The sequence below is a fragment of the Peromyscus maniculatus genome, chromosome 20 (assembly GCF_049852395.1).
Source record: "Peromyscus maniculatus bairdii isolate BWxNUB_F1_BW_parent chromosome 20, HU_Pman_BW_mat_3.1, whole genome shotgun sequence".
NCBI classification, from domain to species: Eukaryota; Metazoa; Chordata; class Mammalia; order Rodentia; family Cricetidae; genus Peromyscus; species Peromyscus maniculatus.
The window spans coordinates 33744526-33756935 of record NC_134871.1 but is presented as its reverse complement, the minus strand read 5'-3'; the positions used below and the strand labels follow the sequence as shown (position 1 = coordinate 33756935).

At 37.6% G+C, this 12410-nt stretch overlaps 1 protein-coding gene across 13 annotated transcripts in view; it reads left to right on the top strand.

Moving 5' to 3' along the window:
- The window catches only part of Cyrib (CYFIP related Rac1 interactor B), a 138979-nt gene that overhangs the window by 91069 nt on the left and 35500 nt on the right, over nucleotides 1-12410 (top strand). For 11 of the 13 annotated variants that reach the window (XM_076555959.1, XM_076555963.1, XM_076555964.1 and 8 more), the window contains one exon: nucleotides 4668-4706. Coding sequence is in view for 1 of the 13 variants with exons in the window: in XM_042265307.2 (XP_042121241.1) it covers nucleotides 4668-4706 (39 nt within the window). In the remaining 12 variants the exon portion in view is untranslated. Of the gene's footprint in view, nucleotides 1-1372; nucleotides 1426-4667; nucleotides 4707-7003; nucleotides 7041-12410 lie in introns of those variants that run through there. The other 2 variants (XM_076555962.1, XM_042265311.2) reach the window with 2 other exon arrangements.

Genomic DNA, 12410 nt, shown 5'->3' with positions numbered 1-12410 from the left:
TGACTGTGACCTGAAATGCAGTGTTGAGTAGGAGGTGATGGCAGTGGACAGGAGTTCTTGTCTCTCTTCAACTTTGAAAGGGAATGCTTCTATTAGTTCTTCCTTAAGAATTAGGTTTATTTTAGGCTTTTAGTTAAGTAGATGACTTTATTGTTGCAATTTTTATTTTACTTAATCTGTTTTCTTTTACCATAAATGTCTATATCCTTCATTAACAGCCCTATCTATGTCTTTTGAGGTAATTTATATAGTTGGTTTTCTTTGTTAATTGGGTGCAGACAGCTTGTAGATAGACTGAACTAACTTTGCATTGCTGAAATAAGCCATGCACTTATGTCATGATTTAAAAACAAACAAACAGGGGCTGGAGAGATGGCTCAGTGGTTAAGACTGCTTGTTGCTCTTGCAGGGGACCTGGGTTTGATTGCTAGGACTGACACAGAGAATCCAATACTCTCTTCTGGCTTCTGCAAACACTGCACACACATGGTGCACAGACATACATGCAGGCAAAACACTGATACATGCAAAATAAAAATAAATTTAAAAAAAGTAAAGAAAATGTTAAGACATAAAACCAACCAACCAAACAAAACCCTTTGAGTTTAAAAATCAAACTAGCATTTGGAATTATTTTGGAGCAAATGCATTTTTGCATTTGAATAGCAATTTATTTGATTTGATCCTAACTTGACCCTTAGGAAAATACTGTTTTTTCTGTATATGGAGTTGAAATGTTTTTCCTTTGTTAATGCCTTTTACTACTTATTATTTCTTTAAAATTGAATCATGTGTTTACATTTTATAAGAGCATTTGAGCATATAGAACAGATAAAAAGAACAGCACCACTGTACCTGTATCTCCTAATAAGCACTGAAGTTTTCAGAATTTGAATTTACAGAGTTTCAAAACAACTTAATTTGTTTTATGGAAACATATCTTAGGTCTGCTTCTCCTGATCGGAGCACTTCCACCAGAAACCATTGTCTAGTGTTTGGTTTATTGTTGTATATTCTAAAACATTCCTTAGTTGAGGTTATCAGCAAAGTTCCACTGTACAGTATCTATACGCCTGTAATCCCAGAGCCAGGAAGGCAGATCCAGGAGGATCTCTGGGGCTTATTCAGGTTGTAAATAATAGATCCTAGTTTGTAAAGATTTTATAGATAATGAGATAACTTAGCAAATTGCATGAAATGTGTATTTATTTTGTATGTATGTTTATTATCTATCTGTTGTAAGTTATCATATTTTTTCCTCCTGATTATGAATTATTAAGGAACTATTAACATTTTTATATTATTTACTTTCAGTTAAATTTATTTTTGTGTGTATGCCAGACTTATGCGTGTGTTTACCACATGTGTGTAGGAGCCCGTGGAGTTCAAAAGAGGGTGTTGGACCCCCTGGAACTGGAGATACAGGTAGTTGTCAGCTTCCATGTGCTTGATTGGGAACCAAACCCAGATCTTTTGCAGTTGTGACCTGTAAATCATTCTTAACCACTGAGCCACCTTTCCAGCACTTTTAGTTTTTAAAGGACTGATAATAACTGTCTATTACAATTTCTTATCATTCTTTAAATTTTAATATACTATTCCTCCAATAATTAATAAGACAATATTTTTGAGATTTCTGAAAAATAAGCTGTAATCCATCTACAATATATTGGCTGCAAAGGGTCTAAGTTTTCCAAGAGATTATTCTAACACTGCTTATTAAAGAAATCTTTCATTTTATTGCACAGTCATAATACCTTCCTCCTTTAGCATATGATTGAACTTTCTATTTCCTTTTCCATCTTTTCTGACTCCCATCCAATCTTTAGAGTTCACCTTAAGCTGGGCAGTGGTGGCTCACACCTTTAATCCCAGCACTCGGGAGGCAGAGGCAAATGGATCTCTGAGTTTGAGGCCAGCCCAGTCTATAGAGAAGAGTTCCAGGACATCTAGGGTGGCACAGAGAAACCCTATCTAGAAAAACAAAAAAAAAACAAACAAAACCCCTTAAAGTTCACAGGCATCAGAAACTCTCTCCTGCTACCTAATTTCCATGCCTTCTCTCTAGGTATAAATACAAATATACTCGTCTCTTGTTGCCAGAGCACTATATGGAACTGTTTCTCAGAATACATTTTTACCTTATATATTTTAACTTTCATAATAAATTATCCTCTGATTCTAGGGAGCACAATTTTCATTGTATGTCTTGGGGTATCTGTTTTGATTTGGGTACATAGTAAACTTTGATTTTTTTTTAATGGCTATATATAATGGAACCTTTTCTAATTTCTCTCTTTCCCTAACATATGAGTCCTTTTTATCTGTCCTGTTTCTCATAAAAATTTTTATTGGTTGGTTTTCTTTTTTTTTTTTTTTTTTTTTTTTTTTTTTTTTGGTTTTTCGAGACAGGGTTTCTCTGCGTAGCTTTGCGCCTTTCCTGGAGCTCACTTGGTAGCCCAGGCTGGCCTCGAACTCACAGAGATCCGCCTAGCTCTGCCTCCCGAGTGCTGGGATTAAAGGCGTGCGCCACCACCGCCCGGCTATTGGTTGGTTTTCTATTTCTATGAAACACTATGACCAAGGCAACTTATAAAAGAATGCATTTAGTTTGGGTGTCACAGTTTCAGGAGGTAGCCCAGTCCACTGGGCAGGTAGGCATGGCCTTGAAGCTGTGTCTGAGAGCTTACATCTGGTCACAGGCATGAGGCAGAGAGGGAGAGTGGGAAGGAAAGAGGACTACACTGAGAATGGTGTGGGCTTTGAGGTTTCACACAGTGACACACCTTCTCCAACAAGGCCACACCTCCTAGTCCTTCCCAGGGAGTTTTACCAGCTAGGGTCTATTCTCATTCAAACCACCATGGTTAGCTTGCTTCTTTTCCCCTCTGAAGAAGTATAAGATATTTTATGGTACTGTCAGATTTTGGAACCTGGTCAGTGGCCCATTAATCAATCCAAGTGCTCCTTTCTGTTGTTTCTAAGGTGGTTTTGAAAGTTGTTGTCTGTGTATTTCAAGGGAACCATGAACCAGTTGAGTTCAGTTAGGTTTTACCATCTATCTAGGTTTTGTGGCTAGTTATTGAGTTTTATATAGTCCTGACATAGTGACTCAATGCTCTCTAGTCACAACTTTATGTCTTACCCTTTCCTGGAGGCAAAGGAATGATTTTTAACACTTAACTTGGAAAGCCTTTAGGTTTTTGTACATACTAAATGGTGCTTGGATTACTCAATTTAACTATTACCTAGTATTGTTTTTGACTTGTTGTTTTATTCCAAAGGTGAATGACTATAATTGCTAGTATTTTACTAGGTACTGGCTTATTAAGAACTTGATAATGTGACTTGAAATTTCCTCATGGTTTTAAACATGTGGTCTTGTCCCTGTGGCTTATTAAAGTAGTTAACCAAGCCACTTATTTCTGGGTGGCTACAGTAGTCATTAGGGAAAGTAGTTAATTTTTGCAGGAAAAAGAAATTTAAAAGCTGTTCATTCCGCTAGTATTAATAACATTGATCCAAGAAACATTTTTGTGGATAACCACAGTGATGTTAGGCTTTGATCATGAATGACTCACATATGTGGATGGAAATGAATGATTTAGGATTAATACTCTAATAAATTTTAGATAGTGTGAAGTCCTAAGACAGAAGTTTTAAATCAGTGGATTAATAACTAAATATAGTCTGCAGAGCATTTTGTTTGCCATACTGAGTTGTTTAGTTGCTGTAAACAAACTTTGCTGGATGTGAATATCTGACCTGCTTTTAGCTTTGCATGTTGCCAGCAGTGACCTCTTGGGATAAAACACACACATAGGGCTTGCTGTAGTTCACACTTCTACCTAAGGTAGTCCTGGCTCTGTATTTACTGACCTTTGTGGCTTATGGAGAACCTCAAGAGTTTGTAGATGTAATGCAACTAATAAGGTGAGGCCTTTAAAGTAGAACATGGAGTGTAGAGAAGGAAGTAGAAGAATCCAAGATTTTCAGCCAGAGAACCTGGAAAGGCAGAGTTGTCATATGAAATGGAGGTTAACTGTTTGTCTTTGAATATCTTGAATGCTGCATCCTTGTTCTTTTACCATCTGTTGGTGTTCTTGTAGGGCGAACATGATACTTTACTCGAGGTAGGTCCTTCATAAAGAGTGGTTGGATTCATCCAAGGAAATACATGTGTTACAGCATTTGTGAGGGTGTGGTGTGTATATGTTATATATGTGCTTGTTTGTATAGGTGTATGTATATGTGAAGGCCAGAAGTTGAAGTTGAAGTTGGGTATTTTTCCTCAGTCTTTACTGTGTGTGTGTGTGTGTGTGTGTGTGTGTGTGTGTGTGTGTGTGTGTGTGTGTATCTCGTGTGCATGCTTGCATGCATGCAATCAGGAGAGAGAGGAAGGGAGGGAGGGAGGGAGAGAGAATCTTTAACTGAACCTGAAGCTCTTTTGGGTAGGCAGGCTGGTGACCTTGGGGAATCTGTCTGTCTTTGTGTTCCCTTCTCTTCTGGTTCTGAGGTGATAAGGGATGTACTGGCATGCTGCCATGCTCAGCTCTTTATGTAGGTCTGGGGAACTCGGGGTACTTATGGTTGATGTTAGCTGTAATGACATATTTGAACGTATAATGATGTTTTAGACTCTCTTCCCTTTTTTTTTCTTTAAACAGATAGAAGGACAAGGACAGAATCACCAGCACTGGCTGAAGGTAAATATGTCTTTGGGGGAAATGATTATTGAGACATAAGTGAAAAATTATTTAACTATAAACTACATTAAGTAAATTTAATTTAGGGAAATGTTTTTTTATATTGAATTACTAGAAGTATATTTAGATAATAGTGTAATTTCTGGCTTAGAATAGAGAGTAATGGGGAACATGTAAACTAATAAGAACTTTTACTTACAGCCCTTTCAAATAGGAGAGGTACATGTTTTACTTTGGATTCCTTTCTCCATTGTTTATCTGTTAACAGTAGAATTGATCGATAAAAGTTCAAGATACACGTTTAATAGTGTAAAGAGAGGGAGAGAGGGAGGAAAGATTATGAGACCTCTACATTGGGAACTAGAAAGAAAGATACTTTTGTACATTATCTTAAATAAGAAGTCTGTCTTGTTAGTTTTAGTCCTTCAAAAAAGTGTCGGAAGGTTTCAGCGAGATGGCAGGCATAGCAGGTGGAAGAAAGTGCTTCCCACGAGTCTGAAACCTGACTGGTGTTCCCGAACCTAAACAGGGGAAGCAGACGGCTGATTCCGACGAGTTGTCCTCTGTCCCTTAGGTGCACACTCAAACATCACATGTACATGTACACATACATAGTAAATAAGTAGCAAAGATTAAACAGGTTTTAAAAATCTTAGAAGTAATGAATACTGAACAGACAATTGCCATTGGAGTAGATATGACAGTTCTCATGAGGACCCCTCAGAATTGTCATTATTTCCCCTGATCTGTGTGTTACCAGTTGTCATGTCAAGGACATCTTTGGTTAATAAGTAGAAACCTGTGAACTCTGTCCCATAGTAATGGTTCTAATGACTCATGATTGTGTGAGGAGGCCAGTTAAATTGAAACATTGTCACAAATATTAGAAATGCAGATTTGTGATTGGAACACTGTCACAGATATTAGAAATGCAGAGTTGTGATAGGTTACTATGTCCTCCTTCCACCTGAGTAAAAGCTTTAGAACTGCTTCTCAACCTGTGGGTCGTGACCCTGGGGGCTGTCAAATGACCCTTTCACAGGGGTCACATATCAGATATTTACATTATGATTCATAATTGTAGCAAAATTATAGTGGTGAAGTAGCAACAAAAATAATTTTATTGCTGGGGGTCACCACAACATGAGGGTTGCAGCATTAAAACCCCTGCTTTAGAACAACTGTGCTAGCCACTGTTACCTATTTGGATGCATATAGTTGTAATATGAAAATACCTGTAATTTTAATTATTAGCAAGTTCATGGAAACTACTTCTACTACTGTAGCTTGTTGACTATAATCTTGATTGAAAGACTTCCATGGGGGGGCTGGAGAGATGGCTCAGTGGTTAAGAGCACCAACTGCACTTGCAGAGGTCCTGAGTTCAATTCCCAGCAACCACATGGTGGCTCACAACCACTTGTAGTGAGATCTGGTGCCCTCTTGTGGTCTGCAGGGACACATGCAGGCAGAATACTGTATACATAATAAATAAGTCTTTAAAAAAATAGACTTCCATGCAGATGTCAGTAAAATATTTCCTGTTCAGTTTCATAGATCATTGCGTTGTCTGTGGATTCCAGAACAATGAAAAAGAACATCATCCTTTCTTTTTCATCCCTCTTCAGTGAGTGTAGTTTTTCTGGTCATATATAACCACTCTTGAAAAAAGAGATGCCTGGTATGGTTGTACAAGACTGTAAACCCAGCACTCAGGAGGCTGAGGCAGGAGCATTGTAACTTTGTGGCCAGCCTGAGTTATGTAGTGAGATCTTGTCTCCAATAAAGAGGGCGGGTGAATGTTCATTCCTTTGAAATATCCTAATAGTGTAGGATAGAAGTTTGTGAAATAGCTTTGAAGAAGCTTCTGTTCACTGATCAGTAACAACAGAAACAGTATTTTCTGGAAAAGAGCATTTGGTGGGCATTTGCAGATTTAGGGAATGGCAGGTCTATGGCAGTTTGGTTGATTGGAAAAGGTTTTGAAGGGGCCAGGGTTGGGTATTTAACTTTTGATTTGTGTTATGGTGATACTGAGTTCTTTCTATCAGTGAGGTCTGGCCTCAGTACTCCCATTTTAAAGGTGTTCCCAAAAGCTGCAGTTCAGGTTTGTTAAAGGAAACACTACTGTTCCACCAGTTACTGGTTTGGCCTAAATCACTGAAATTCTCTAGTTCTTAGTTCTCTTTCACAAGATTCAGAGGTTGAGTTTTCTCCATCATTTCACGCATCCTTTATTTGTATGCATTCTTTTTATCTTTTCTCATTTGTGTTCTTTTCTCTTTTATCCCTCCCAGCAACTTTGGACATATAGTGGAAATATTAAAGCAATAAGTGAGTTGAATTTTGGCTTATATAAATATTTCTCACTTATGCTTGTGAAACTTTAAAAGCTATAATAACTAATGGCAATCTTTGTTAAAGTTTATATGATATATGCTTAATACATTTGATCTTGTAATGACTTTAAACCATTTAAAATTCTATTCTACTAAGAAAATAATTTTTAAAATATTTGTGTGTAAATCTGCCTTTAAAAAAGACAAACCCACCAGCATTTACATTGTTACTTCCGAATGCTTTGGAGTTTGAGGCAAACTGGGCTACATAGTCAATCCTGTCTCAAGTAAAATAAAATTTACCCAGGGGATTTGTTTGTACTCTTCAATGAAATAAAATAGTATTTTTTAAACTGATATGATGAAAAAAATAATGTATTTGTTTGTAATTACCACCTGCTTGGCAAAATAAGCATGAAATGAATGGCGGTGGTGGTGGTGGTGGTGGCAGCAGTGGCGGCAGCGGTGTGCACCTTTAAATCCCAGCACTCAGGAGGTGGAGCCAGGCAAATCTCTGTGAGTTCGAGCCAGCCTAGTCTACAGAGTGAGATCCAGGAAAGGTGCAAAGCTACACAGAGAAACCCTGTCTCGAAAAACCCAAAAACAAAAAAAGAGTGATTCATAAGCATAAAAGATTACTCAGGTACATATGTAAAAGATTATATTACCAAGCAGAGAAAAATAGGTGGACTTTTTGTTTTTGTATTTTGTTTAATTATGATGAGCCTGGAGGAGTTATATATAGGAGAATGATTTTTAAGCTTTAACTGTAAGAACAGAGGAAACAGTTTCACTGTGCGAACTTCCTTGATTATGCTAGATCTAGAAAAGACCTCCGAGTACTATTTAAGGACTTTTGAGCACCTGTGTCCTGTAACAGTCATTCTTGCAAAACATCTTTCTACTGAAGGTTTTTTTTCTCAATTATTTTTGAGTTTCATTCATTATACTAGCATTTAGTAGATAAAGTACCTGTGTCATCTGTAGGGCCCTTTGGTAAAACAGTTAACAGTCACACCTTGGAAAGGTGGACTTCCATTGTTCCTTTAGTCTGCAGTATAAAGAAGCTCTTTATGGTAAGTGTCCTCTAAACATACAAGCTCTGTTCTTTCAAAAGCCAACCCTCAGAATTACTAGTTAGGAGACATTTAGAAGTTTTACCCCTGTGAGTAAATGTGTAATAATCTAATGGGTAACAGTCTTTCAACTTCTTTTTCACATATTTGAAGATACTTTAAGACTGTTCAGTAGTTAGGAGAATTATTTATATTTGGTTATGGGTGGCCTCTGAGAATTGTAACAAATAGAGAGAAATTAATACTTGAGGGATTTCAGCTCAGTATACAGATTTCATGATTCTTGTGGCCAGCCTTTATGTTATAATGTGTATTCAATGAAAGGCTGTATTTTTCCCCCCTAAAAACTGGCTAAAATCTAAAATTTAAGATCTACAAAGAAAGATACTTAAGCAGTAGCTGGATACCTACTTGAATGTTATAGGAGAAATATAAGGACCCTTGGTCCACATAGAAAATAAGGGACATCTGACTTAGGAGAATACTTTATCTTTTAACTGGAATTGTGAGAAGACAGTGGAAACACAAATGTAAAAGTCAGTGTTTCAGCCCTAGTGAGATCACTAGTACTGGACTTTGATTCCTACTTAGGAATTTTGGGCAGATTTCTAGCTCCTCCCTCTTTTTTCTGAAGAAGTCAGAGCATAGTGTGGAATTGTAGTATCTTTGTAACCCTTATTCATGCAAAAACTAAAACATAATGCTATTTTTGATTACGTTAGTGGTAAGGATTTAGGCCCTTGCTCTGATGTTTGCAAACATTAGTGAAGACGATGAGTTCAGTGATGGTAAAGAACTTCATGGGGACATGTTGCTGTCTATGTCAGCTTAGTGTCTTAGCAATAAACATTTGCCTTCCAGCCTCACTCTTGATTCCCTTACTCTTTGTGGAGTTTATTTTTGAATTATAATTCTATAGGCAACACAATCTATAAGCTTACTCCTAACTTATAAATTTGCACCTTGTTTTATGGAATGACTGTCATTTAGGTATTTTCTTGTTTTTCTTAAGGTGTTTGCTTTTTTGATGATAAAGTTTTCTTGACATACGCATCAAAGAGCTTATGAATTCAAAAATATTTATTGAAATTGGCTGTATGAGAGTATGTCTGCTGTATAGTAATTTGAAACATGAAAAGGATGAATACTTGGGCAGTTATGGCCAATTTTGCTGTGACTTGCATTGAGGAGCTAACATTTTTAAAAATTTATTTATTTAAAAAAAGTTTTTTTTTTTTTTCATTTTACATATCAATCTCAGTTCACCCTCCCTCCCCTTTCCCTTCCCTCCACCTCCCCCAATCCCACTTCCACCCCCATCCACTCCTCAGAGAGGGTAAGGCCTCCTTTGGGGAGTCAACAAAGTCTGACATACTAAGTTGAGGCAGGACCGACCCCACCCCCCTTGTTGTCAAGGCTGAGCATGGTATCCCACCCTAGGGAATGTGTTCAAAAAAGACATTTCATGCACTCGGGATAAGTCCTGGTCCCACTGCTAGGAGCTCCCCAAACAGATCTAGTCACATAACTGTCACCCACATTCAGAGGTCCTAGTTCGTTCCCATGCATGTTCCCAAACTGACAGGCCAGAGTCTATGAGCTCCCACCAGCTTGAGTCAGCTGGAACTAACATGTTTTGTACTTTATAAACTACTCTGAAGGATAAAAAGAGTTTATATATAAAATAGTCCTGATAAAAATGCCATTTAAGTGCAGAGAGAGAATTTATAGACCAGTCTTACTTATAATCTAAAGTAGAATATTAGGAATTCAAATCCAGAGCCAGGCATGATAATTCCCACTTACTATCTCACCCCTCGGGAGACGAAGGGAGGAGGATCCTGAGTTAGAGGCCAGCTTGGTCTATCTAGTGAGACCCTGTCTGACGGCAAGCAGAACAGAATAAAGAACAATGAATGTACACCATAGACACTTTAAAAATAATTTCGTCCTAGAGAATTCAAAAACGGTTTAGCAGTAGAAAATGAATTCAGATAATTTACTATATCCATAGATTAAGTGACAGTGTGGTTGATACTGTAAGATGACAGTTCTGCCTCAGTGAAGTATGTATTGAATGTAAGTCACAGTCTCTATGATTTTATAGGAGTGGGGGTAAAAAGGGTGACTTTGTCAGTATGTGTGGGTACGTGTTCATATAGGCATACACAGAGACCAGAGCTTACCTTCAGACGGTGCTATTCAGATGCCATCCACTTTGAATTTTGGAACAGGATCTCATTGGCCTGGAGCTTGGTGTAGGCTGTACTGGCCAGCCAGTGAGTCCCACAGATCTGCCTTTCTCTACTGTGCCCAGCTTTTGTACATGGGTTCTGGGGATCTATCTTAGTTGATGTCTTATGGTAACTCTTAAAAAAGAAAACATTTAATAGGGGCTTGCTTGCATTCAGAAGTTTCCATTATCATCATGGTAATGGAAACATGCAGGCAGACATGGTGCTGGAGAGGTAACTGAGAATTCTACATCCAGATAGACGGGCAGCAAGAAGACAGAGAGAGTAACGCTGGGTCTGGCTTGAGCATTTGAACCCTCAAAGCCCACCCCCAGTGACACACTTCCTCCAACAAGGCCACCCTCCTAATGCTACTCCCTAAGCATTAAAATGAATGTGTCTATGGGGTCTGTTCTTATTCAGACAACCACAGGTTCCAACTGAGGTCCTCATGCTTGTGTGGCAAACACTTTATTGACTGATATATGCCCAGCCCATTTTAGAATTTTTGTAGAATTTGACAACCACACAGAGAATTGAAGGCCAAAAATAGTTGAGGCAATTCTGAGAATTACTACTTAAATAGTAAGCACTGAGCACAAAGAGAAGGTGATAAATTGAGCTGTTACTTAAACAATACATGAGCAAAGTTAAGAAATGTTAGAGACTAAATGAGGAAGATTTCCCTTGAATGTAAGCATCAAAAACTAATATTGCAGAATTCTATATTTAGAATTTTTAAAACTCAGTTGGAAAGAAAAATGGTGGTAGACCAGTTAGCATTGAGTTAAGAAAACAGATCAACCTGGGAATTTAAAGCAGAATATGAGTTAGAGGATTGGTTATAAAGGTATTACAAAGAGTAGAACAATCAAAGAAAGGCAGATGAAATAAGAGTAGTGAAAAGAAAAGAAAGCCAAGCCTGGTGATACAGGCCTTTAATCCCAGCTATTTTGGAAGCTGAGGCAGGAGAATCACAAATTCAAGACCACCCTTGGCAAATTAGTGAGACCTTTTCTCTCAAGCTAACAAGTGCACTGGGGAGAAAACTCAATGGTAGAGATTTTGCCTAGCATGCCCAAGGTTCAGTTTTTAGTAGGTTCAGTTTTCAGTATTGCTTCCACCTACAGGAAAAGGAAAACTACAGACAGTCTGTAGTCTACTGCCATCATCCCATTACCACCGTTCAGCAACTGCTAACTTGTCCTAACTTGGAATTTTATTTATTCCCCCCCACACACCTTCACTTTACCCTCCATTGCCTTCCATTGGCATAACCTAGCAGAAACTGGGCTAGGAGAAATTTTGGGAGAAATGTCATACACAGATTGTCAACACTAGTGGTTTAAAAAAAAAAAAAGCCATAGTGGCAGTATAGTTAGTAATTCTCAGTGCCATGAGCACAGATGGATGGCCTGTAAATATAAAAAGAAGCATATGTTTTTAATGGTAAAATGCAAGTTATGCTACAACTTCAATCTAAGTGGTGGAGTATATGAATGTTGCTGTATTTTTTTTCCCAGTTACTTTTTGGTTTAAAGAAATAGCAAACAAAGAATTAAAACTCATTCTCTCTGGGAAGTCTTAATCAACCGTAGTGAGACTGGACTAGATACTCCTTTTTTTTCATGGTTTCTTTTACTCATTTCAGTCAGTCTGGTATCTCATTTTGTCTCTTGAATTCTGCAATACTAGATTTTCATTAGCCATCATCACTATCAGACATTATACACTACATATAGAACCATTTGGGTCTTTATGTAATGCTAAATGGAATAAAATAGATAATCTATGATTTGTAGCATAGATGTTGGGAATAGAGTGGGTATCTGAATTCTAATCCAAGCTTTTTGGTCAGGCATATATGAGTGAAGCCCATGTGCCCTGTAGTGACTGACCACATTTTAAAATGTTTGTAGTTATTTGTAAATACAAAAGAAACACACATTATTTGTATACTATAAATCTAAAAATTAAGAGAATCCCTTGAATCTACCAGTAATTGAAAAACTAGAACATTATTGGAACCTTTTGAGTTGTCCAGTATTCTGTTTA